This window comes from Triturus cristatus, chromosome 7 (genome assembly GCF_964204655.1).
Source record: "Triturus cristatus chromosome 7, aTriCri1.1, whole genome shotgun sequence".
Lineage (NCBI taxonomy): Eukaryota > Metazoa > Chordata > Amphibia > Caudata > Salamandridae > Triturus > Triturus cristatus.
Genome location: NC_140590.1, coordinates 598,588,957 through 598,616,280, shown reverse-complemented (window position 1 = coordinate 598,616,280; position 27,324 = coordinate 598,588,957). Strand labels below are relative to the sequence as shown.

At 47.4% G+C, this 27,324-nt stretch overlaps 1 protein-coding gene across 3 annotated transcripts in view; it reads right to left on the bottom strand.

Annotated features, from left to right (window-relative positions):
• Window positions 1–27,324, bottom strand: part of STXBP4 (syntaxin binding protein 4) — a 686,902-nt gene that overhangs the window by 625,380 nt on the left and 34,198 nt on the right. For all 3 annotated transcript variants that reach the window (XM_085617160.1, XM_085617162.1, XM_085617161.1), the window contains exon 2: window positions 4,080–4,190. In XM_085617160.1, coding sequence (XP_085473286.1) covers window positions 4,080–4,105 — 26 coding nt within the window. In that variant the 5' untranslated portion in view covers window positions 4,106–4,190. The remainder of the gene's footprint in view (window positions 1–4,079; window positions 4,191–27,324) is intronic.

Below are 27,324 nucleotides of genomic sequence, written 5' to 3'. Positions count from 1 at the left end.
GAAGGATTGTAAGAGTTTCTCCGCGAAACCGTCAACACCGATCTCAGACAACCGGCCCATCAATACTTTATGATGGACGGTGTCAAAGGCCGCGGAAAGGTCCAGTAAAATCAGTACGGTATTTCCTCCCCGGTCTACAGCCTCTCTAATTTCCTCCGTGGATTTCAGCAGAGCCAACTCAGTGCTATGATAGGCTCTGAATCCGTATTGTGATGAGTCCAGAGAGTTGTTTAAATGAAGAAAAGCACTAAATTGGTTGTTCATTGCCTTTTCCAAGATTTTTGCAGGAAAAGGAAGCCTCGAGATCGGCCTGTAGTTGTTGGGATCTTTGGGGTCCAGAGTCTGCTTCTTCAACAAAAGAAGAACAGAAGCTTTCTTCCAGATTTTGGGAAATATGCCAGATGTAAAAACGGCATTCAACAAGGGGGTCAAAGCCATTCCTATTACATCAGGAATTTGTTTAATAACCCGAACAGGGCAAGGGTCCTTCGGGGCCCCTGATCAAATCGAATTCAAAACCTTAATCGTATCCGATATTTCCAGGGGTGAGAATTGGTCAAATATCGCTGAGAAGCCATGCTTGTCCACTTTCTTCATTAAAGGGCTATTCCGAGCCCTTTATTCGTTTTGGTAAATGTCGAGAAGATAATTTCAACTTTATATCTAAAGAAATCAGCAATTTTATTGCAGAACTCAACATTTCCTTGGCTCTTGGGAGTATTCGGGGTAGACAATTTTTTAATAGTTTTGAAAAGTTCCTTTGAGTTGGATTTGGCGAATGCTATTTGAATTGAAAAGAACTTTTTTTTTGCTTCTAAAAGTGAATGCTTATAGGTAATAATGGAAATTTTATATCTTTCCTTATCCGCTTCAGCATACTTTTTTCGCCATGCCCTCTCTAATTGCGTACAAGCCATTTTTTTGGCTCTAAGCTCGTTAGAAGACAAAGGAGCTGTGGGTAAAGCTCATTTGGGAGTCCACTTTTTTCTAGGAGCCAAATTATTGCAAATAGTAACTAGCCATTGATTATAAGCAGCCGTAGCCTCTTCCACATCCGGTGGAAGGTGACGCAGTGAGCTCCTAAGGAAGTTTTCAAATTTCTTAATATCCAGTTTTTCCCAGGCTGTGGTTACAATCTCCTGGGTCAATTTAGTACTGGCTGAGTACTAAATTGTAGCTATTTAATTCAAACTGAATGGTACAGTGGTCCGACCATGTGATTGGAAGGACTGAGGTGCTAACTAGGTCACCATTGTTGGAATATATTCCATCCAGTGTATGTCCTTTTTCATGAGTTGGGGCCTTCACCAGTTGTTTGAGGCCTCCAGCACCCATGATTTGCTCTAACCCATCCGTATCAGGATCAGAAATGATTTCCAAGTAAAAGTTGAAATCACCCAATACCGTATATGACTCCAGACATAGCCCTTCTTCTAGTAGGGTACCCACTGTGTCCAAAAATTCACTTTTGGGTCCCGGTGGGCGATATAATAATATGCCTTTAAAAGTTCTATAAGTGGCTGAATGAATATTAAAGGCTAGTGCCTCACATGCCATGTTAGAGACGGGGAGAAAGTTGGGTTTCACTGATTCATGATAAATGACTGCAAGCCCTCCCCCCTTTTTAAGTGGCCGGTTCAGAGTATAACAGTGAAACCCCGTGGGAGTAGCCTTTACTAGATCTGGTCCAGAAGCATTATCTGTCCACGATTCAGTGATAAAGGCCAGCTTGATATCAAGTTCCTCCAGCAGTAATGCACATTCCGTGCTATGCTTAGTTAAGGATCTGGCATTAAGTAAAAGACATTTTAAAGGACCAGTATTACTGGCATCAGTCATCTTGTCTATCATACCGCTAGGACCAACTGCTGGCAGGTTAAAGAATAGAGGGAGTTGTTGTCAGCAGCTATTGCAAAAAGTGCTCTCCAACCCATTATTAACTGCAGGGTGTGGCATAAAGGAACAACAAAGCCTGCCCTTACCCGGATTTAAGCTGTGCAGCGTTTCTTTGGTGTATTTCCTAGTTGTTGTAGGAAAATGGCCATGGGGACAGGCCCTGTGCCCGACCGGTGCGTGGATGGGCGCAGACGGGCTTGCCTTAGGCGCGCTTTTGGCACGCCCGCGGTGTGCCCGCTGCGCGTCTGCATCAGCATGCGGGCTAAATAGCCTCGCGTCAGCCACTAGACCACTAACCGATGTAATGGCGGTTCGATCCCCCTCCCTCCTTCACTTCCCCAGTGCGGGAATCAATTTGCAAATAAGTGCAGCAGCAATTTCAGCAGTTTTAAGTAAAATCACACAGTTCTTAAAAACACTAAAAGTAAAATAAAATCAGAGGTCTAGAGATGGTCTCACCTGGCTAGCATTCAACACAGCTTCGCCCAGGGAACCTGCGCTGCGCATCCGCATCAGCGTGCGGGCTAAATAGCCTCGCGTCAGCCACTAGACCGCTAACCGATGTACGTGCACGTGGGGGCATTGTGCGACTTCCCTACCAATAAGTAACATGTCTTGCATGGTAGTCCCTGGTAGGGAAAATGAATAATGATACCCTACCCTAAATAGATAATACATTAAAGTATGGATGGAATTTTTGAATTAATCTCAGTCACTTATACTTACTCAGGGCCGCAATCATAGTCCATTGTTTTCTTAGCCTCCATGCCAGCTCAGATCAGACCCAACCATAGTAAATCAGCCTTGGTCCCGCGACAATAGAAGCAGTTCATGCTGAACTGCCAAGTCTTCTCTGATCAAGAACATAAGCAACCCAATAAACAGTTTCGGCCTATTTGGGCCTCTTCAGTTCGCTGCACCTTAGTTGGATGTTCTATAAGTGACAGGTATGCCCAGATGTGGGTTCTCTGCTCACTGTGCCCTAGGACACAAGCTATGTCTGGCTAAATAGGCCACAACAGGCCAAACAGGTCTTGGGATGCTTGTGTTTGCATTCAGAGGGTGCCTGGCCAGCTACTTCGTGCTAGGCCTATTTGAGCAGGATCACGTCTGACTGCATGTGGCTGGTTCATGACTTAGGTGGACAAAAGAAGATGAACTGGAATGCAGAACAGAGTAATCATCAGTCACTGAGATAAAATCAAGCATTCAAACCATCACTTTATGTGTACCTCAGTGCGACACCCTAATCCGGGCAGACAACCATCGCTGTGAACTGCCAGCTCTGTGCTGAAAGAGCGGTCAACATCAGAGTTCATTATGGTAGAGTCCGTTGAAGCTCCACTGTCAAACTATGGTTTCAGGTTCCTTCACCTCTAAATGGGACAGGACAATCACAAGATTGGCAAAACTGTGCACCTGCCATTTCACAACGTTCACAAAGAAGAGAAACCTACATTAACGCACACAGATACGGCGATCCCCCCCAAAATATTTAGATTACCTGCTTTGCACTGGGTATTGTTTTCTATTCTAGAAAGTTCTTAATTTGAGAGTTTAAGGGAACTTTAGAATATGGTATGTAGAAGGACAGATGATTGTGATAATAATGAAAAGCACTGGAAAAACCAATAGGGTTGTGTGGCATATGGATCAGGTGTACAACGTCAACCAATTGAAGTAAAGCGAAACAAATGAAAAATGGATGCTACACAAAATGTTTCTTCAGCTTCCATTTTTCAGATGCTTTTGTCAGTGCTCACCGCCCAGTATTACTGGAACGCTCACAGTCAATTTAAGATATAAAATAGTCCCTGATGTATTCAATTGAGGCAGATGGACATACCCAAATGGCTTACAGAACAACAACAAGACTAAGATACCCCTCTGGCTGATCCAAGCTGTGATTCATGATGTCTCAAGCCAATTGCTGATGGTCTGGGGGCAACAGAGGCCAATAACCTAATGAGATTAACCCATAGCCACTTAAAGTAAGTAGAATACACACTGAGAATAAAAAAATGTGTGCATCAATGATACTCTGTACGCTTGCCTGTGTGTGCACCTTTTAAGTTCAGAATTATCAGTGGAGCAGCTTGAAAAAACGAATTATTTAATAGTCACACATAATTTAAAAAACTGAATTAGCTTAAACATCACCATGTAGAGGAAAAAAACATTACTTTGTAGCTGGAGTTGAAGTTGCCATATCAGAAGTGAACTATCTTTAGAACTCAACCGCAGATCATGAAACCTTGAGGAGGGTGCTGTGACAGGGCAGGAACTCAGTTTCCCTAAAATATAAAAATGAAAAAGTAAACAAAATGTGCAGAGTTTTAAATACATTGTCAAATTTACCATAATAATCCACCTCCATGCCAAAAAACCATGAAAACACAGTCGAATAGCCTCCGACCTCTTAACTTTAGCATAAGTGACCTCGGATTGCTTTATTCGTAAATACTTTGGGCCAGTTAACGGAATATTCCAAGTGATCTAAATCCACATTTGAGTAAGTGAGCAAACGTAGAGTATGCGAGGTGTCCACGATTATAGAGCAAGTTAACAGAAACCCAACACAAATGCCAAATAGAATCAGCTAAACACAGATGGTATCCACGTACGCCAGGAGTTTCCAAACTTTGGTAGGCAAGAAACATTATTTGCGTGTGTAACATATGATGAGTGAAATCCCAACAACAACAAAACCTTCTGACATAGATAATATAGATGTGTTCTTATAATGACGGAAGCAAGAAGTAAAACTGAAAGGGATTTAATACATAGACCTATCACACCATACCTTCGACATCAATATAGATATGTATTGAACAATATTTATTTTGGAAACTTAATGGCAAAATGTATTTTAAAATACAGTAGAGGCCAGTAGTACTAATTGAAATCTGACCTAAAGAGCCTGGTAATGGCTTGGCCTGAAGGGTACTCCTAAGGAGGCGTTTGAAAAATAATGGAAATCTGTAATTTTATTGCAGATATGGTCAGCATGAAGTGGGCGATTGCAGATCTGGACAATACCTTCCAAGGAATTTTGGGAAACTACAGCGCTACAAGGTATTTTTGTCAGCTTATAACATAAGTAACTTGGAAAAGAAATTAAATGCCATTTCATAAAGTGGGTATGGCCTGCCCCAATGATTTGCTTAGTAACTCAAGCTATAATTTATACTTTGTAAGTATAATTTTATAATTAATATTAAAAATGTTTTAGGACCTAAATACTGTTATAAAAAGAACGTATGGGGTTATCATCAGTACCTTTTTGGGCAAATTAGGAGCAGTTTGTATGCTTTTAGAACAAGCTTGTTAAACATTGGTAGGATTTAAACGTACATCACTACTGATATTTACAAAATGTGAATTTAGCCGGTTAGAAAAGTGCATTTGATTTCCACAATGACATTACATCTCACATCTTTTAAATGAATTGCATTTCATATGTATTGATAATTTTAGGCACAGGAAGAATAAATTATTGGACCAATATCAAAAGATTTTCAATTAAACACTGTAGTTGGGATTTGAATCCAGGTCTCAATGTTCTGAAATCAGCAGCTTAGCCACAAGACTAATAACGACACCTCTCGAAAAGCCAGTGTTTTTGGGACACTAAATATGTGTTACAAATAATGTAACCAATAAAAAAGGTTTTCACACTGGGAGTAGATTAATAAAACGAAACATTAAGGAAAGGTCTAAAAAAATAACAACAGCATGTCATTACGGACATGAGTTAGTGAATATTAAAAGCTCAAGCATTGATAAACCCACCATTTCACAAACAGGCCAAGTACTTTCAAACTGTTAGTAGCCACCGGTAATAAACCAATTTTGGTACATCTTTCAAGGCATTGGTTTTCATAATGCTTGCATTAACATACTCTACTTTGCAAGCTTCTATTATGCTACTAGCATGGACTCTTGTCAAACGTCTTAGTGCCCAGGTAGTGGATTTTATGGCACCATACCTTCATATGAAACACATTATCAATTTCAAAGGGATACTGTAAGCACATGTGGTAGGTTTACAGTATTCCTCACCTAGAGGTCTATGTCGCTTTCTAGAATATTAAATTTTCCTTTAAGTTCACTTACCTTCAAACACTCCACATGCAAACACATACATAAGGACAATCCGGAAGGGAGCACAAAAAGGCGGGATATTAAAGTACTTATGAATTCAATTTAATAAAGCATTCAATAAAATATACAAATTACACATTAAAAACAAAAATCTAAAACTGTGATGATTTGATAATTGGACAAGACACTAAAAAGACAATCCTATTTGTCACACATCCGTTAATTCATGAGAATACTTAAAAATAACAGTAAAAATTAAAATTTTAGAAAAATGTAATTAAAAGATACTTTGAAAATTGGAAGCCGCTAAGGGATGAGAATATCTCAGTGTTAAAAGCCAAGTCCACATTTACACCTTTTATTCACCAGGTTAGAAAGAATGCGGACATGTTTTTAAAAGTTGTGAAGGTGAACATAAGGAAAGCCCTTGCAGATGTCTACCCTGACTTTAACAATCTGTTGAACTAACATAGGGAAGCATCCCACTACTTACACAATGATTGCAACCTAACAATAAAACTGGATGATAAGGGCGGTGGGGTGGTAATATTTGACACAGACTATTATGATAGGAGAATGCAGATTTTACTTGATGTCATCGATCACCATACTAGGGCACCTATGACTAAATTAGATGCATTGAAGATAACGGTAAGAATCCTACTTGAGGAAGCCAAAGCAAACATGTGGATTTGTGAGGATGAATTTAGACTCCTCAAAAATGACAACACAATAATACCAGCAATTTATTGTTTACCTAAAACCCATAAAAAAGAGATGGATCCACCTATGAGACCAATTGTGGGTTGTTTGGGTTCCCCTTTGGGACCCTTGAGCAAATATGCCGATAGTTTTTTGAAACCACTTGTACTTAAACAAAAATCATATATTAAGGATTCGGCACACATCATCTATATTGTTGAGGGTACTGCGTTTATGATCAGCCTCAGATTCCAGTTATCCTCGATATAGAGGCGTTGTATACAAATATTCTGCAGGATGATACGCTTAGGCAGATCAAGGAAATTCTGACAGATGAAGACACTAGAGGAGCCCACAAGGAATTTATAATTGAATGTATAACCCTAGCTTTGAAAAACAATATGCTTTTCTTTAAGGATGATCTCTACCTTCAATTCAAGGGCAACAGCATGGGAGTGACTTATGCCCCTAGTGTGGCATGTCTCTATGTTGGTAACTTTCAGAGAAAGCATGTCTTCAATGAAGCTGCGCCCTACTTTGAAAATATATCGGAATGGTATTGCTTCATTGACGATATTTTTTTTATATGGGATGGACAGGAGGAACAACTACTGGAGTTTCTTGAATGGCTTATCTTGGAGGACTCAACTTGAAATTCACTGTGCACTTTAATAATATCATGGTGAATTTTTTAGATATCGCTATCAAGAATATGAGTGGACACTTGGAGGCTGAATTGTTGCCAACCCACAGACAAAAATATTCTCCTGCATTATACAAGTTATCATCCAAGGTCACAGAAGGATAAGATTCCCTTTGGACAGTTCCTTCAGTTACGGAGAACTGTTTGTCCTGCGATGACTTCTATAAACATTTTGACATCTTGAAAGACAAACTCTCAGACAGAGGTTCAAAAGGGCACGTTTTTACAATCGTGACAGCATGTTGGATAGAACCAACAGCAGCAAGAAAAATAAAGGGACCAATGAGAGAGTAGTATTTGTTAGTCAATTTTCCAGCATTAGAAATGAAATAAAAAACATAGTTAATTCTAAATGAGAATGAGGAGATAAAATTGTAAAAAAAACACTCTTTGCCTTCAAACCAAATGATAACTTACATAAGTCACTAGTTCACACTCACTTATAGAGAAGCAAAACCCCTACAACAGGGCACTCTCCAAATGACGAAAGCGGTGAGTAACAATAAGTGTGAGAATTGCTCAATATGTGAACACTGTATAGTGGGCAAAACCTTTAAGTATAATTGATACAATATGACCATCAAAAGCCTGAATAATTGTAGGAGCTCTAATGTAGTATATCTGTTACTGTGCTCCTGTGGATTAGCCAATATAGATGAAACCGGTAGAGAATTAAGATTGAGATTACTTGAGCATAGAGCAGCATTAAAAACCAACAAATTGAATGCTCTGCAGCTTGAGCAGTATGTCCTTTTAAAACAAAAACATATGGAATTCCGTTGGTTTATCCTTGAAAAAATAACACGGAACAAAAGAGGAGGGGATGTAGAACAGTGGTACATTTCCCAATTGGACACTGTTCAAAAGAGACTAAACACGAGAGAGGCTTGGATGAAGCTAATTAAGTAGTTGTTCTCTCCGATTCCCGATGCTCCCCTACACTGTATCAAAGATAGGGTTAATGTTAATAGTAATGGGTTCACTGTGATTTGGAATATGATAGGAATAACGTTATCCTCTAAAGATACCAGCTTATACGGCACCCGGTGGTTCTGTATAAACTGGGATATTTCAGTCTTTTGATATAAAATATGCCAAAATTACAAAAATGGATTGCAGTCTTCTAAATAGGAAGTTGGGTAACATGATGGTGTAGAGCAATCCTTTTGCTTTGAGGATATTTTTCATAGAATCCTGTTAGGTATGCCCCTTATATATAATGGCGACTTGTTAATAGGATATGATTGATAATTTTTCAGTGTGACTCAATATTTGTGCCCTGATATTTAGTGACATAGAATCCTGAAAGCCTATATGTTTTATTCAAATAGAAGATTTTTGTGCTGTAGAGAACTAGCAAAATAAAACAGAGGGGTGGACCCTCGAGAGCAATCGAATAGACAGCTGAGAGCCGATAAGCAACATGCTGGGCACCTCTGATTTAGGCCATAATCCTTCATGAAAAATCAATCTGGTATGGGGTCTCGCCGCTTGGCAGCCCACCCACCCTTATTTGCGGTCTTGATGAAGACAGCTGAAGCTATCTGGCGGAGTCAGCATAATAACCAAAACTTCAACATACATGGTTGGACTTGGCCCTTTTGGCAGGTTCATCCCTAAACTTTTTACCTTTTCTCTGACCTGGTGTTGGTGGTTTTAGGCGTCTGGGCACTTTAGCACTGTGGTCCAGTGTAAAGTGCGTGCGCTCTCTTTGTACATTTGGTAAGGTTGGCCTGCCCTCCCATAGGAAGGCATTGGGGATTCCCTGATAAATTTTGTCAGTGATAATTCCTGGGATGGGAGGAGCAGCATGGTCGAGTTTAGTATGCATGAAATTGTGAGAATAAATGCTGCGCAATGGTGTGCACAGATTTATGATGACTAGTTGAGAAATGCCACTTTTAGAAGTTGGCATTTCTGTGTGCTATTTGTCTGCCTGCCTGATGTGAATTGCAGGTCTGGCTTTTGAGTGACAGGGGCTGAGAGGCGGCCACCAGAGGCGTGCCCCTCTCTTACGGCCAGTTTCAGCAACGGTCTTCGCAGCAACTCAACCCTTCATACTTTTAATGAGGCTGTGTTAAAGTCAGTGCAGCTGGAGAGGCAGCTGTGGTGCCTATACTGGATTGCCAAATGAGCTTTGATAAGGGGGCAATGCCACAAAGGTAGGTGATAGCAACCTTTTCTGCTTTAGTTAAATTGGCCATTGATTTTACTGTTCCTTTGTCATAGTGACCACACCGTCATCCGCTTCAATCAACACGCATGCACAGACGTCACCCAATGATTACACTGACACTTTCTTTGTGGGTGAAGAACTGCTGCAGGTTTATTTCATACAACATAAGTATGACAATAAATGGGTTATCTTACGGGCGATCCTAGGCAAGCAGCCCCTAGCTGCTCCGCCCGCCTGGTGAGCCAGCACACACGGTGGGTCGATGCCCGGCAGTGTGGCACGTATTTATTTTCAGATCATCCACTGGGTCACGTGATCTGTCTCCTACTCCCGCCCCTTCTGACAGGGGCGGAGCGTGTTGTGGCACACCTCCGGTTGGTCAGGCCCCCCAACCGCCCGAAGGACTAACGGGGCGCCGTCGCGGTCTTTCCAGAACCCCCTTCGGCTCCTGGACCTTGGCTCGGACACCCTTACTGTGCCGGACAGGGGTACCCTTACTGTACCGCCTGTCGCAGAGGTACCCTTACTGTACCCGTCTGCCTCCAGATCGCCCTGTAACTCCGCCACAGCTCTGGGGAGGCTACCGTCGCTGCCAGAGCCCCCCCTACCCCCATAGGTGTTACTGATGTCCCTTGCTAGCTAGCGCCTCTTGTACGTCGAGCAGGAACATGTCCACCCCTACCCTGGACAGGTGCACCCCATCCACCTCGTAGTACCCCTCAACCTTCTCTTGGATCAATGCATGTCTGATGAAGCCCATGCCCCTACGCTCCATAAATTTCTGCATGGACCTATTGACCCTTCTACGTGAACGCTCTACTGCTGCCGGGGACCTGGCCCCTCTCCAAATCCTGCGGGGGACAATTTCAGACCATCAGACTTCGCATGACCCCCCGGCCTGGCTAATGGCCGGCAAGTCAGTTTGCATAGACATGAGTAGGGCCCTCCTCCCCCTGGAAACCAGGTCATTACCCCCTAGGTGTAGGATAATAACGGAGGGCAGAACCCCTGCAACTGGCAGGCGCTGTTCAATTATGCCCCGGGCTTCATTCCATTTCATTCCCGGGGAGCCCAGCCACACGAACTGTGTATTAGCAAAATTCTGCGACCAGATCCTGTGTGCTGCCCAGCGTTCCAGCCTCGTGATGTAGGAGTGTCCCATCAACCAAACCTGGTGACCTGTCAATGAAACGATGAATCAGCTTTAGGTAGACGTATTTTTATTACACACAAAATTCGATACGCTCATCCAAAGGAACAAAAAACCCAGGGCGGGAATAGTCGGGTCAACACATACAGCATTAAGGGCGAACACACCTCTTAAAACAATCCGACTCCCACCGCCCCACCCCTTTTACTCCTTCTGGGCCCAGGCCGGCTTTGGCCGCTGAAGTAGCAGCACCAATTCTGAAGGAGTGCGAGGAGAATCTGCGCCCGCTCCCTGCTAGGCCAGCCTTAGTCAGAGTGGCTCCCAGAATACGGTCGAACTGAAACTTGGTGAGGGGGATCCATCCGCGTGAACCAGGAAAGGACCCGGGGACGCTGGGCGCAAGGCCAGGTATTCCCTGACCATGTGAACCGGGCAGTACCTGTTGTCCCCTAGGGTCTGTAACACGACTGTCTTCCCCCTCCCTGCCTGGTCTGTCTTTGATCTGCGAATCCACAGTTCCAGCGATGCATTGAGGGCCACGTCCGCTATCCCCAGCGCAGAATCAGACAGGTCAGCTTTCGATTTTGCCACTAGCTCGCTGACCCTAAATGCGCCAAAGAATGCCAAGCAGAAAGCCGTTGAAAACAGCCTGGCTTTGAAAGGGGAGAAAGAAATCAGTGGTACCGCGTCCAGGAGGAGCTGAAGGTCTATGAATTCAATGGGTGCCCTGGTGTCAGGTTGTCTAACCTCCTCCCTGGCCCAGCCTTTCAGGGCCGCCCTAATCTTGGATGACCCCGTCGGGTCGACACTCCCATCTAACCTGGCGTCATGGCGCACGGCTGCCAGGTGACCACAGATCCATGAGTGCGATCTGCCATTCTCCTTGGGCCATACCACAAAAGCCTCTACCTACTCCTCTGCCCGCAAGGCTGAGCAACCCAGCGCCTCCACTACCGCTCTGAACGTTGCTAACTGTGTGTCGTATTTCCTCCGCGTCGCTCGCGCCAAGGACCTCTCCCCCATCTTCCTCAGTCTCTCCCCCACTGAAGCAAGCGCCAGAGGTGGTCCGGGAATGGTGTCATCTCCGCCCTTGCCCGCGGCCAGGCCTCTCGGAACCGGAGCCACTGAAAGCGAGAAAGAGCGTCAGCTGCCACATTCCGAACACCCGCGATGTGCCACACCCTAAACTCGACGTTGCTGCGCAGACCCTCCTTGACTAACTCCCTCAGCAGACTCAAGACTAGCGGGCACGAGGCAGTAAGGCCGTTGATGGCGTGCACCACCGCCATGTTGTCTGACCAGAAGACAACCTTCATGTTGCTCAGTGTGGACCGCCAGAGATGCAGCGCTACTAGAATTGGGAAGAGTTCCAACACTGCAATGTTCTGTGTCACCTTCTTTTTACGCCATTGTTCTGCTTGGGCTTTGGGATCAGATAGAACCCGCTCAACAGAGCCTCTCTAACCCAGCCAGAACGTTACCCCCTCCCTAGGGCCTATTCACAATAAGTAACCACATATATATACCACCTAAGGACAGGGAATTCCTACTATATATACCAAGACCTCTTATAATACAAGTGGCGGCCTCGCGATCCCAGACGGACCCAGGACTTCCTACCCAGACGGCAGCCTCAGCCTCGCGGTCCTAGATGGACCCAGGACTTCCTACCCAGACGGCAGCCTCAGCCTCGCGGTCCTAGATGGACCCAGGACTTCCTACCCAGACGGCAGCCTCAGCCTCGCGGTCCTAGATGGACCCAGGACTTCCTACCCAGACGGCAGCCTCAGCCTCGCGGTCCTAGATGGACCCAGGACTTCCTACCCAGACGGCAGCCTCAGCCTCGCGGTCCTAAATGGACCCAGGACTTCCTACCCAGACGGCAGCCTCAGCCTCGCGGTCCTAGATGGACCCAGGACTTCCTACCCAGACGGCAGCCTCAGCCTCGCGGTCCTAGATGGACCCAGGACTTCCTACCCAGACGGCAGCCTCAGCCTCGCGGTCCTAGATGGACCCAGGACTTCCTACCCAGACGGCAGCCTCAGCCTCGCGGTCCTAGATGGACCCAGGACTTCCTACCCAGACGGCAGCCTTAGCACGAGTTCATCCTATGATCACCATAACATACAACAAGAGAATCAGTGTTACTATTTATCAGATCACACAAGAACTGCCAGTTTGAGCACAACCTGTTCTCTGGTTCGAGGGGCTCCTCTCTCCCTTATTCAGTTACCACTTACCTGATCAGGGTTAACATCTGTTCATGTCAAGTCACAGCTGACTAGAAGAATAGGCTACCCTCTTATACAAGAACACGCAGCACATGTTGATTCACTACAAACTGACTTTATTATATATCATATACGCAAGCACATAACATTACTGTGTAACACATAACCTGTAAAGAAAATTGAAAGATTAGGTTGTACACTCTAATAAGAAAGGGGTCGACATCACCTTAGTCGTGTGTAGCCTGCACTCAATGGTCATCTAGGTTCCCTTCTCGTCTGTGCCTCGGCTCGCCTGGAGATCACACCTCCGTAGCTCCCTTCTCCGAGTCACTGGGACCTCTTCCTCATCGGCTACTCTCTCCTCTCTGGCAATTCTGCTAGAAGAGTATCTGTCTCTTGGTCTTTCTCCGCCCTCAAGTTTATCATCTGTCTTCCCTGGAATAAGTAATAGCTTTTCTGCTAACGGCTAGGTGCCGCCTATGGATTGAAAGAAATAAGTGCCAGTATCTGCCTCAGACTTTCACTAATATAGAGGTGCATTTTCTCATGGAAAATTCCAGCCCGTAACCTGCCGCCCACCAAATTCTTGTACCTCCCCGTGCCAAGGACACTTTCCCAGCCGGCCGGCCTGATGTAGCGTCTTCGGCATGAAGAAAAATACAATCCTTCGATAAGGGCCGGTCTGAACCGGTTCTCTCCAAGCGAATAACACCTCATAACTAAAACATCCCCTTTAACCTAGAAGCATCTCAAGCTGCTGGAGCAGAAAGAAAGATGGAGTCTCCCCCGTTTGAGGCCTACCAGGCCTGAATTCAGCACGGCTCCATGAAATACCCTCACTACAGGGCAGGCTATCCCTAAGACTAACGAATCTATCCCCTAGGATATGTGTGCAAGCCCTAATCTATGGGGAAGGACACAGGATCATGTCGAAGTGCCTAGAAAATAGACTTCATTCACTACTCTAACCCTTAGGCTTGAATGGTAGAGAGACTGAAGTCACCCTAATCACCCATCAACACAATAGGGCCGGGAAAATCGAGCAGTACATTTCACCCTTGACTTCAGTCTATTACACATTCATTAAACAGAACTAACATCTGTGGAGGAATAATATGAAACAAAGCTAACCGATCTATGTCTAGTACCAAATGTGCAAAATTGAAGTAATGAAGGAATACACTGAATAAAGCAACAAATAGAAATCAAAACAGCGATCGCAATTAGAATACCTCCCAATATTCGACTTAACAGATACAGGTCAGGTAACCAATTAAAGAGCCAGTCAAACCAGCCCTGGTCAATGTGTTTTCTAACTTCCTTCGTCAAATCATGTAACCTGTCAATGTGGGCGCGAATAGATTGTGTATGATCAGACAAGTTAAAACAACAAAGACCCTCAAAATCAGAGCAGTCATGTCCATGTTTAAGCAAAAGATAATCAATGGCCGCTCGATTTTGCAAAATTGCTCTTCGTTCACCCTGGGCGTCTAACAGCATGTCAGATAGGACTGTAGAAGTATGATTAATGGATTTTACCATCCAGCAGGCCATTTTCTCAATCGATTTAGCATTATAAACCGCCAAAGCAGGAACACCAATAATTGAAATAGCCAGGCTAAGGTATTCAGACTTGGAATATAAATGCAAAGATGAGTCACAATCCTCCTGTAACATCACTGCATCTCGAATCACACGAGAATTGGCATTCGGATGTGACGAGAACATCAGTAAGCTGAGTCTCGTAATGGCACAGGGGCCACCAGAAATATTTGTGGGGACATATGGCCAAGAAGTATTACCACATGAGAAAAGCCATCCGGCAGGTAGCAACATCGTGCGATAATGACTAGGGGTAACTACCAAACTCTTGCAAGTCATATTGTTCATGACCGAAGCACATGTTTTCGGTGTCCTTTGAAAGCACAAAGTTCGCTCATGAAAGGTGAAGGAAGTAGCACCTTTCAATTTCAGATGTAGACATTCAGAAATTGCACTAGGATTACATGTAAGAAAAAAGCATATATCACCTTGTGTGATATTATAGGTAACTATTTGGGACTGGACGGGGGGTATCCTGTCCGGTTGTTCAGTACATAAGGGGCAATACGTATGGGTGGCAAAATCGCCCAGGAGAACATTGGGGCGAGCCTTTGAAATGTTGAAAATATTAGTTAGCGTTTCCAGTGAAGCAGGGACAGCAACCAGACAGGTCGCTAAAATGTCGTGTACAGATCTCATCGGCGTCAAACAAAAGTGAGGGGCATCGGTCACCCTCTTCGCCAGTAGGGTCCAAAAGTTCGATGACGAATCCCACGCAGCGAAGGAACGCGACACTCGGGCGCATAGCTCATCCGGGGTTGACGGGAGTCCTCCTCTCTCGTCGAACCAACCCGAAAATAGTCCTGCGACGACACATCCTGCAGCGACAGTCCAAAGAATGATCTGAAAGAGAATCAAATACAGGCATTAATCATTCTCGTAAGTAACATTTGTCAGCCGGGACCGCTTCCCAGCTATCTTTCCCTGGTCTCATAACTAAAATGGTATTATCATGACCGGTGGCGATGACCTCTGCCTGTTCAGGGGGAGTCTTAGGCGACTGCACCCAAACCCTGGCCCCAGGGTTATCTGTGGAGCCAAAACCTTTCTGGCCTCGTACAGTTAGCAAAGTTGGGGCAGTGCCTTTTACCATCCCACCACTGAAGACAGGCATTATCAGTAATTGAGCCACTCGGTCAGTTCGATGGATCAGCAAATCAGCCTCACTGCTATTTAGCAGGAGCACCTTAATCTCTCCCTGATAATCGCTGTCAATGACCCCTCCAAGTACCTGAATGCCTTTTACAGCCAGCCCCGATCTAGGGGCGATTAATCCAAAATTCCCGGGTGGTATATGAACACCAACACCGGTCGCGATGATGACCCGATCTCTACCTTTTAGAACGGTGTCATCCATGGCATGCAAGTCTAAACCTGCCGACCCTCGGGTCGCTCTACATGGAGCCAAAGCTCCGGGAGTAATCTCCCAGTACGTCACAGTCTCTCTGATTTCATTTGGCTGAGCATTAACATTCGGAGGGAACAAACGCATAAGTGGAGATTCAGCATTCAGAAAAGGACGATTATTAAAAATTAATAGTGCTTGGGACAAAAAGTCTCGCCAATTCTTATATTTGTCATCAGTTAATTTACGCAGCTGCCCCTTCAGCAGACCATTCAATCTCTCCACAAGACCTGATGCTTGTGGATAGTACGGGACATGAAACACCCAGTCAATATTGTTTTCCACACAGAATTCCTGTACCAATCTTCCACGAAAATGGGATGCATTATCAGATTGAATTTGGAATGGCACACCATAATACATGATAATCAATTCCAATGTTTTAATGGTATTCAATTGGGTAGCTTGCTTACAGGGAAGGGCTACCAACAAGCCACTGTATGTATCAACAATAGTGCAAACATATTGACAATTCCTACTCATGGGAAGTGGACCAATGTAATCAATTTGCCAAATTTGAGCGGGCAATTTCCCACGATGTAAATGACCTTTAACAATTTGGGTCACTTTGCGCTGTCTGATATGCTGACAAATGGGACAATGTAAAATAACATTCTTGATCAAATCTAAGGGAATATAAATTCCTCGATCAGCAGCCCACCTGCTAGTGGCTTTCTCTCCAAAATGTCCTGCCTTCTGATGGGCCCATTTCGCCAATCCCGCCATATCAGAATCTTGCCTGTCCACCACTGCCTCAGCAATTTTAGATTTCTCATCTGCAATGTTATGAAAAAATTTGTCAAGAGAATCTATAGGGGTGTGAGCATCCACATGGAAGATTGTAACAGTACTCTGTGGGAGCATCTCCCAAATCTCTTGCCATAACTCTTTTCCCCACAACTGTTTTGAATGCAATTCCCAATTATGGGAATGCCAAGTCGGTAACCAAACTGCCAGTCCATTGGCAGTAGACCAAGAGTCGGTGAAAATATGACATGTGCCGGGTAATTCTTGTTTCAGGACTTGATAAACAGCATACAATTCAGCAAATTGGCTGCTCTTACCTTCACCAGTTGTGCTCAGCAGTTTCTGTGTGATCGGATTATAGGACACCGCTTTCCAGTGCCGTTTCGGCCCTATGAACCTTGCTGAACCATCCGTAAACCAGACATGGTTCCTGTCCTCCGCGGACAAATCATCAAAGGGTCTACCCCACTTGACAGGAGACTCCTGTACTAAAGGTACGGAACATACACTCTCAGTCTCAGTCGATGGCGCTCGCGCCACCTGCTCATGTAAAGATGCAACTCCTTTCTGTCCCACACGTGCCCTGTCTTGTATATACCATTTCCATTTAATCACACTCGCCTCTTGAGCGTGTCCAATGCGGTGAGTTTTTGGCGAACTCATAACCCACTGCATAATAGGAATCTCAGGTCGCAAAACTATATCATGTCCCAAAGTCAATTGCTCGGTATCCACCAGAGCCCAATAACATGCAAGTAACTGTTTCTCAAAGGGTGTATAACGCTCACTAGCATCAGGTAACTTTTTGGTCCAGAAACCCAACGGCACTCTACTCCTGCCTTGCTTCTGCCACAAACTCCAATTCGCATAAAGGCCCTGTACAGACACATTTAAATCTACCTCCCCATTACGTACGGGCCATAAATCCAAAGCATGTTGAATTGCCTCTTTTGCTAGGTCGAACGCATCTTGCTGTGGTGTATCCCAATCAAATGCATTCTTTTTACGGGTGACACGGTACAAGGGGGCCAATATTTGACTCAAATGAGGAATATGCTGACGCCAAAAACCAAATAAACCAATGAAGCTTTGGGCTTCTTTCCTATTCCTTGGAACTGCAAAATCAAGAATTTTCTGTTTAACCTGAGGGATCACTTCACGGTGCCCTTCATGCCAATTAATACCCAAAAATTTCACAGCCCGGGACGGGCCTTGTAGTTTATCCGGATTGATCTCCCAACCTTTCTCACGCAGACACCCAATGACTCTGTCCAATTGGGTCTGAACTTCCTCCTGTGTTTCGCCTTGGATCAAAACATCATCAATATAATGACACATCTGAACCTGCGGATGAACCGGTACCTCAGCCAAATGCTCTGCCACCAGCCGGTGACATATAGTAGGGCTATGCACATAGCCCTGAGGAAGGCTTCTAAACGTCATTTGACGCCCATTCCACGTAAAACTGAACTGTTCCTGACACTCAGGGGCAATCGGAATCGAAAAGAAAGCATTAGCAATATCAATTGACGCATACCATGTACCCGGATGTTTTTGGATTCTTTCAATTAGGGTAATAACATCCGGTACTGCAACGGTCAAAGAGGGTGTGTGTTTGTTCAATTCTCGATAATCAACAGTCATACGCCAAGAATTATCACTTTTACGTACAGGCCAAACAGGATTATTCCAGGCAGAAGTAACTGGGACTATAACACCTGCATCCACCAGCTCCTGAATAGTGGTACTAATCTCCTCATGACCACCCGGAATACGATACTGCTTCTGACAAACCACTTTTGTCGCTTGAGGAACTGTTATGGGGGGCATTCGTAAACGACCAACCCGTATAGGACTGGACGATATATAATGCGTAGTTCCAAATTGGTAACATCCATCATCTAAATGCAAAGTCATTCCTTTCAAAATATCTATTCCAATTATGAATTCCAAGAGAGGCACCACTAGTACAGAGTATTCTTTTCTAGGAATTCTACCTATTCTCATTTCAAGTAAAGTTTGAATTGCGGGAGTTTCCTTTCCACCTAATCCGGTAATTGTAAAAGGCTGACCTTTAAACTTCTTTGATTTACCATGAATAAGAGAGGCCTCCGCTCCTGTATCTACCAATGCTCGGGCCCTTTGGATATTACGATGTCTCCAATAAATTTCAATATCTACATAGGGTCTATTATCTCTGTGAGCCCATCTGTGTACTGGAGCTTGACCTATTTCCTAGTCATGTTTACTGCATTCTGTGTACCAGGATAAATCAGGATAAAGACGCTCACGCTTCTTAGGTATCGGTACCTCCTGTTCATATCCATTCCCAGTACGAAATGGATTCGTGTCTTCTGCAGTACAGTGCTGGTTTCGATCGGCCAGATTATGACGATCCTCTCTCCTCCTCAACTCAGGGGATTGATCCCTATCATCTCTACGTCTGCTGTAAATATAATCATTTTTTCCCCTCTCTCTTTCCTCTTCTCTCTCTCTGTCTCTCTCTCGACGGGGGGACATATCACGTACATAACGTCGGTCATCACGACGAACAGAGCGCCCACGGCGGTCGTCATCACCGCTACCGTCAGAACCACCGCGATCACACTCAGACATCCGAACACGCCGGGCACCCTCCTTCCGATCCAAGCCACGTTTGCGAAACAACTCCCACAAACGAGCAGTTGTCTCACCGTCAATGTCCTCCCTCCGCACACCATCGGCCAGAAGACCAGAAAAGATATCACGTCTAGTAAGTTTATTGTCACCAGGAGTACGAGTGTCAGGCCGGGACTGACGTTCAGGTTTAAACCACTCGCCTAACTCACCGAGTTGGCGTACCGATTCCAGTACTGTAGATAACACGTTACCAGTTTGATTAATCAATAAAGTCATCATGACCTGCTTATAAGCAACAGGGGAAGAACGAATAATACGATTCCGCACAGAAGATGTCAACGAACCATCAAGCAACCTGTCAGCAGTACCTAGAAAAATCGCCGTTTTCATCACCTCTTCTTTGAGACGTTGTGCAGCGTCGCGCAAAGTATACCACTGTTTGTCATTCACAGGCCAATCAGACTCAGTAGGGTACTTTATATTACAACCCTCAGTCGCCAATTGAAGTAAAGAAATTTGACCACCACCATTATAGTTACGAAAATGATCCTGTACAGTAGAATCCGAGCTCAAGGAACAAAACTTCAAACAATCACCATTATCCAACATAATACCAGCAGCGCCCAGTTCATAAAGGCGCACCATCCATGTGAGTAATTTCTCACCAGCTCGCTGCCGAAATCGCTGCAAAATATCACTAATTTCCTGTTGAGTAAAGTCCTCTAAAGAGTCTAAAGAAACACCCTGCGGAGCAGCAGGAGACTGCTGCAATTTCCGACGAAAAACTGGATGCACCGAGACCGCGGGGTGAGCATCACAAGGAGCTCGACCAGTACACGTAGAGGAATAACCAGTGGAAGAAGCATCAACCCCACTCGAAGGACGAGCGCAATCACGGGGTGCACCATCAGGGGTGCGAGAAGCAGGCTTACAATCATGGCGGGAGCGGGAGGACTCGCACTTAACAGATTCCTCACCCGAGGAACAAGAATCACTCGAATTCCAGATATTACCATCCCATTCATCAGGATTCCAATCCAGTCCGGCTTTCGCCACAACCAGACGCACCTTTCGCGTCGAAACCCGGCCGCGCCGATTTTTGTATTTATAACGGGCAATTCGCACAGCCGCCCTCTCGCCAATAGTCTGGTAAGTCTCAAGTTTGTCAGCAAGCAACTTATTTTGACACCGCAACAAAGTATGAGAATTCTGAATCTCAACAAAGTGCGCTTCAACATCCTTAAGAGAGATCTGTAGCTTCAATAACCTCTCATGCAGAATCCTGTACGCAGACAGAACAATCCAACCTCTGGGCCCCAAAATGGGAATCTCCTCACCCTTCGAGATGGGTGCCTTCTGTAAACAAGTAATCACATTAGCCGGCTCCGCCAGCTCCAAAGAAGAATTCCAATTCTCACTCAAACCAGTAGAATCAGCCCACTCACGGGCTAAGGCTTCATAAGGCGTTGAATCCCATCCGGGAATATCAACGGGCAACTTAAAAGTAGATTTTGACTTTCTAGAAAACATTGTGAAAAAGAAAGAAGAAAAGAAAGAAAAAGAAGATAAAGAAGAAGAAAAACTATACACACAATTATACCACAAATAATATACAAACAAAACCACGCACACGCCGAAAGCAAACACGAGACAACACGACGCACACAGGTTTCGAAAACGGTTCGTGACGCCAAATGTTCTGCTTGGGCTTTGGGATCAGATAGAACCCGCTCAACAGAGCCTCTCTAACCCAGCCAGAACGTTACCCCCTCCCTAGGGCCTATTCACAATAAGTAACCACATATATATACCACCTAAGGACAGGGAATTCCTACTATATATACCAAGACCTCTTATAATACAAGTGGCGGCCTCGCGATCCCAGACGGACCCAGGACTTCCTACCCAGACGGCAGCCTCAGCCTCGCGGTCCTAGATGGACCCAGGACTTCCTACCCAGACGGCAGCCTCAGCCTCGCGGTCCTAGATGGACCCAGGACTTCCTACCCAGACGGCAGCCTCAGCCTCGCGGTCCTAGATGGACCCAGGACTTCCTACCCAGACGGCAGCCTCAGCCTCGCGGTCCTAAATGGACCCAGGACTTCCTACCCAGACGGCAGCCTCAGCCTCGCGGTCCTAGATGGACCCAGGACTTCCTACCCAGACGGCAGCCTCAGCCTCGCGGTCCTAGATGGACCCAGGACTTCCTACCCAGACGGCAGCCTCAGCCTCGCGGTCCTAGATGGACCCAGGACTTCCTACCCAGACGGCAGCCTCAGCCTCGCGGTCCTAGATGGACCCAGGACTTCCTACCCAGACGGCAGCCTCAGCCTCGCGGTCCTAGATGGACCCAGGACTTCCTACCCAGACGGCAGCCTTAGCACGAGTTCATCCTATGATCACCATAACATACAACAAGAGAATCAGTGTTACTATTTATCAGATCACACAAGAACTGCCAGTTTGAGCACAACCTGTTCTCTGGTTCGAGGGGCTCCTCTCTCCCTTATTCAGTTACCACTTACCTGATCAGGGTTAACATCTGTTCATGTCAAGTCACAGCTGACTAGAAGAATAGGCTACCCTCTTATACAAGAACACGCAGCACATGTTGATTCACTACAAACTGACTTTATTATATATCATATACGCAAGCACATAACATTACTGTGTAACACATAACCTGTAAAGAAAAGTGAAAGATTAGGTTGTACACTCTAATAAGAAAGGGGTCGACATCACCTTAGTCGTGTGTAGCCTGCACTCAATGGTCATCTAGGTTCCCTTCTCGTCTGTGCCTCGGCTCGCCTGGAGATCACACCTCCGTAGCTCCCTTCTCCGAGTCACTGGGACCTCTTCCTCATCGGCTACTCTCTCCTCTCTGGCAATTCTGCTAGAAGAGTATCTGTCTCTTGGTCTTTCTCCGCCCTCAAGTTTGTCATCTGTCTTCCCTGGAATAAGTAATAGCTTTTCTGCTAACGGCTAGGTGCCGCCTATGGATTGAAAGAAATAAGTGCCAGTATCTGCCTCAGACTTTCACTAATATAGAGGTGCATTTTCTCATGGAAAATTCCAGCCCGTAACCTGCCGCCCACCAAATTCTTGTACCTCCCCGTGCCAAGGACACTTTCCCAGCCGGCCGGCCTGATGTAGCGTCTTCGGCATGAAGAAAAATACAATCCTTCGATAAGGGCCGGTCTGAACCGGTTCTCTCCAAGCGAATAACACCTCATAACTAAAACATCCCCTTTAACCTAGAAGCATCTCAAGCTGCTGGAGCAGAAAGAAAGATGGAGTCTCCCCCGTTTGAGGCCTACCAGGCCTGAATTCAGCACGGCTCCATGAAATACCCTCACTACGGGGCAGGCTATCCCTAAGACTAACGAATCTATCCCCTAGGATATGTGTGCAAGCCCTAATCTATGGGGAAGGACACAGGATCATGTCGAAGTGCCTAGAAAATAGACTTCATTCACTACTCTAACCCTTAGGCTTGAATGGTAGAGAGACTGAAGTCACCCTAATCACCCATCAACACAATAGGGCCGGGAAAATCGAGCAGTACATCCATGCATTGGGCCATCGCATTGCGCACCACTCTTCCGCCAGAATCACACCAAAACCTTCCCTTCCAGACGCATCAGAAAACAAGCAAAGCTCCTGACTGGCTATCCACGGGGCCCTCCAAATCACCGTGCCATTAAAACCAATGAGGAATTCCGCCCACATGGCGAGGTCAGCCTTCAGGCCAGCAGTCAGACGTACAAAATGGTGCTTCTGAGTTACATTTGCCGTGGCCCCTGCCAGCCTCCTTGAGAACACTCTGCCTGCTGGAATCACTCTTGCTGCAAAATTCAATTTGCCAATCAAGCTCTGGACAGTCCCCAGGGTCGCTTTGTCCTTGCCCAGCAGCGCCTGGATATCCGGCAACAAGCCCAGTACCTTATCGGCGGGGAGCCTAGACTCGCCTTTCACCGTATCTAGCTCCACGCCAAGAAAGGTCAAGACCTGCGCCGGTCCCTCGGTCTTACCTGGGGCAAGGGGAACCCCTAGAAACTCTGCCAGCTCCTCAAACCGACTCAAGCCTACCGCACACTCGTCCGACCTACCCGGACTGAAGAATAGGAAGTCATCCAAATAGTGGGTCACCTGCGTGATCCCGTGAAGGTCCCCCAGGGCCCACTGAAGGAACGAGCTGAAGGCTTCGAAGTAGGCGCAGGAGACAGCACAGCCCATTGGCATGCAGCGATCATAAAAGAACTGCCCCACGCACTTGAAGCCTAGCAGATGTTGACTGGCTGGATGCACCGGCAGCAGGCGGAACGCAGATTCAATGTCCGCCTTCGCCAACCACGCCCCCTTCCCTACTCTCCTGACCATGTCAATGGCCATGTCCAGGGAGCAGTATGCCACGGAACAAATCCCCTCGTCCAGCCAGTGGTTCACAGAATTTCCTTCAGGGTACGAAAGGTGGTGAATTAAGCGGTATGCGCCCTGTTGTTTTTTCGGCACCACTCCCAATGGTGACACCAAGAAATGGTCCAAGGGCGGGCTGCTAAAAGGCCCAGCGACCCTACCTGCTGACAACTCCTTTCTTACCTTTTGGTCCACCACCCCGGGCATGTCCCTAGCTGACTTCAGGTTCTGTGCATCTCTGGACTCCAGCGGCCCCTTGTAGGGAATCCTAAAGCCATCAATGAACCCACCCGCCAGGAGGGGCCTATCCCGAAGCAGCGGATAACGCCTGATTAGTGGGAGGATATTTTCCAGGATGATGGGTGAAGGACCCTTAACGGGGCCGGGGCGCTCTGTGGAGAAACCAGAAATGCCGGGGACGGAACAGTTGAAGGGGAGGACTGACGGAGGGGGTGGCCCTTGTGTGGTCTCATAGCCGTTGGGCGTCAGTCCTGTTGGGTGCAGCGGGCTGTGGTGCGCTCTGGCTAGGGGGGCAGGAAGTGGCAGGGTGTTGTGCGCCACACTTGCTGCAGTTATGTGCGAATTTACATGACCTCCCCCAGGTGCAGTTTCCCCCGTTGTAAAGGCGGCATGTCCCTGAATTGAATCGCTTGCCCTGCCGCTGCCCCCGCCCCCTGCCACCACGAAAAGGCTGCTTAAAGGGGCGCCTGGGAAACTGATCCCTCTTCCTGTCGACTGCCTCTCCTTGCCCCTTGTATACCTGATCCTTCTTGTCCCGGGAGGGTCGGCACATATGTTCTACCCAAAGCTGAATCTCCTTCTGGTCCCACCCCAGGTCCGGGCATATGGCCATTCTTTTCCTGAAATCCTGGTCGTAATAGAACCAACCCAACCCCCCCAGAGAGCCTGGCCTCTTCTTGGATCGTGCTGGCATACTGCATTAGGGCCTCACTCTGGTCCGGAAATTTCTGCACTACGACAGCTGCCAATATATTAAATGCGGATGTCCAATTTTCGATCGTCTTATCCGGCCATCGCTGATACCTGACCCTTTCTTCTTCCTTACGCCCCATCTTTCTCGTGTCCACCCCTGCTGACCCATGCATAAGTAATGTCAGGATGTCTATATACTCTCGCCTCCATATCCCTTCTTTTGCGGCCTGTGGTACCAACCATGCCAGGGAACAGCGGCCTGATGCCAAAGGCGCTTGGGTGACAAGGGGCTTAGGAACCTGGGCCAACCCCTCCCCTCCTGACGCAGCACAACCCGGTGCCACGGTGGGCATAGACTCAGCAGCAACAGGGGTGGAGGGCGTAGCCACCGCCGGTGTGGGTGGCGGGGGCGCTAGCGCGCTGGCCGTGGAAGTACTCGGTGCATTACTTGTGGAGGGACCTGTGTCCCCCAGAGGTGGCAACCCCGTGGCTCCCCCAGGCTCACCATTGCGTTGTTCCACGGTTGTACTCTGCCCAGCCGAGACTTGGAGCACGGGTGCCAGGGCTGGTGCGGGCCCCGACGTTGCGGGCAATTGTGGCGGTGCCGCCAATGCGTCCAGGCGGCTTTGAAAGACCGACATGAGGCCAAGCACCTGGTCCATGGCTTTACCCATCTGTGCCAAGTCAGTCAGTCCTGTGGCAGAGTCGTGCACCGGTGTTGTTGCGACTGCCGGGAGGACGGTACGTTGTGCGGTCGCTTGTCCTTTCCTGGCCGGCAGGGCCTCGGGCATGTCTTTGGATGTGGGCTTACGCACCCTGGTGGACCTCCAGGGCTCCGACCCCGAGAGTCCTGGGGCTCCCTCGGATGGGGGAGGGGTTACGACCACGCCCGAATCCTCCACCCTGCGACCCTCAAGGAAACCTTGGGCCCACGCCGTGCCCTTCTCACGGGCGAACGCCATAAAGTCCACCCAAACCCCTTCCTGTGGTGCGCTCGGCTGCGTCTCTTCGACCGACGTCTCTTGGGAGAACAGTGGACCCGGTGTCCCGATATTCTCCATTGCGGGTGGGCTAATCCGAAATCGCAGCTATCGCGCGTCCCCTTTGCGCCTTCTCCTAGGATCCTGGCCCTACGTTCGCGGGCTGTCCCTCACGGAATCTGTAATTGGGGAAAGGAGCGGAGTTAGAGCGGACAGAGAAGCAATGCACTAAACATTCCCACAACCACATCGCTGGTAACCCGACACGCTCATGCACCGCGTTGCCTGGGTTGTACTGGGTCGCCAGACTGCCCTCTCAAGGACAAGATAAGAACATCTGTGAACACCCTTATGCGCAGCCTGGTCTTTGTCAGACCTGGATTGTTGGCCGTACCCATGCAATTAAACAGTACATGACCTCCCCCAGCGGCCCAACCCCCAGCCCTGGCTGCCCCACGCTCTGCCCGAGCAGGGGCCACGTGGCTGCAGGCTGCCGGCCCGCGGCGGTCCGGGCCCGTGACCCTCAGGTCCGTGAGCGCGCCACATCGTTCGGTACCCTGAGGTAGATATAGCTGGCAAGCGAGCCTTCGTATCGAATGCGCATAGATCTGTGGCGCGACTCGACCCGCAGGTATCGGAGCCCTATCCTCAGTCACCGTACTTAAATTACGCAGACAGGAATGGGAGGGCGCGCGTTAACTGGCCAGAATCACAGGGTGTGTCGACGCGACGTCTAACCACTCCCAACCCCAAGGGGTGCCAATAATGCGCCAGACCGTGGAAGACCCGTGCGATGTAACAGAAGAAGGCGCCTTCTTATTGTTGTTGCGTGTGATATAACGCGTGCAACCAACCAGCCGGTCTAGGCGCGCTTTTCACCAGCATCGTATTTACATTACACATTCAGGCACTAGGAATGTTCACGTACTGTCCCAAACACAGGGAGTGGACGCGACGTTAAGCCACACAAAAACCACCCCGGTCTATTTAAACGCGCCACGACGTACATGGCCCGTGCAACCTCTGCGGGACAGATGAGCTCCCCACCACCGTTGCATGTCTATTTACATATCGCGAACCCAACCCGCCGGCATAAACGCGCTGCAACGCTGACCGCACCCCGCAACCCATTCGGTTACTGGAAGGGCTCGCGCGCCGCCCCGCAACTCCGGGTGCGGACGCGACGTACAAACGAACACGCCCCCCCCCCAGGCTGATCAAACGCGCCACAACGTTGAAAGGGCCTGCGGCACTCAACGGGAAACAGGAGCACTCCCATTCCGTTGCTTAGCAACAACGCGAGTGAGGCCAAACCCGCCGGTGCCAGCTCGCGTGAACCGCTAAACCTATACACGTCCCCCAACCTGGTACGGGAAGGGGTCACTTCATTGGCCCGGGGCACAAGGTGTGGACGCGACGTCTCAACCAACACACAACCCCCTCTTGACTCTTCCAACGCGCACATCGTGGATGGCCTGTGTAGCCCAACGTGAACCATGAGCATTCCATTGTCGTCGCGTATAGACAGACACCGCGCGCGTGGAGCCGCCGAGACCTGCACGCCTAAGACAACCACCGCACTTGCATACACACACGGGTGCCGGAACGGATGCACGCCATTCGCTAGAAGTCCCTCGCTGTGGACGCGACGGCCAAACAG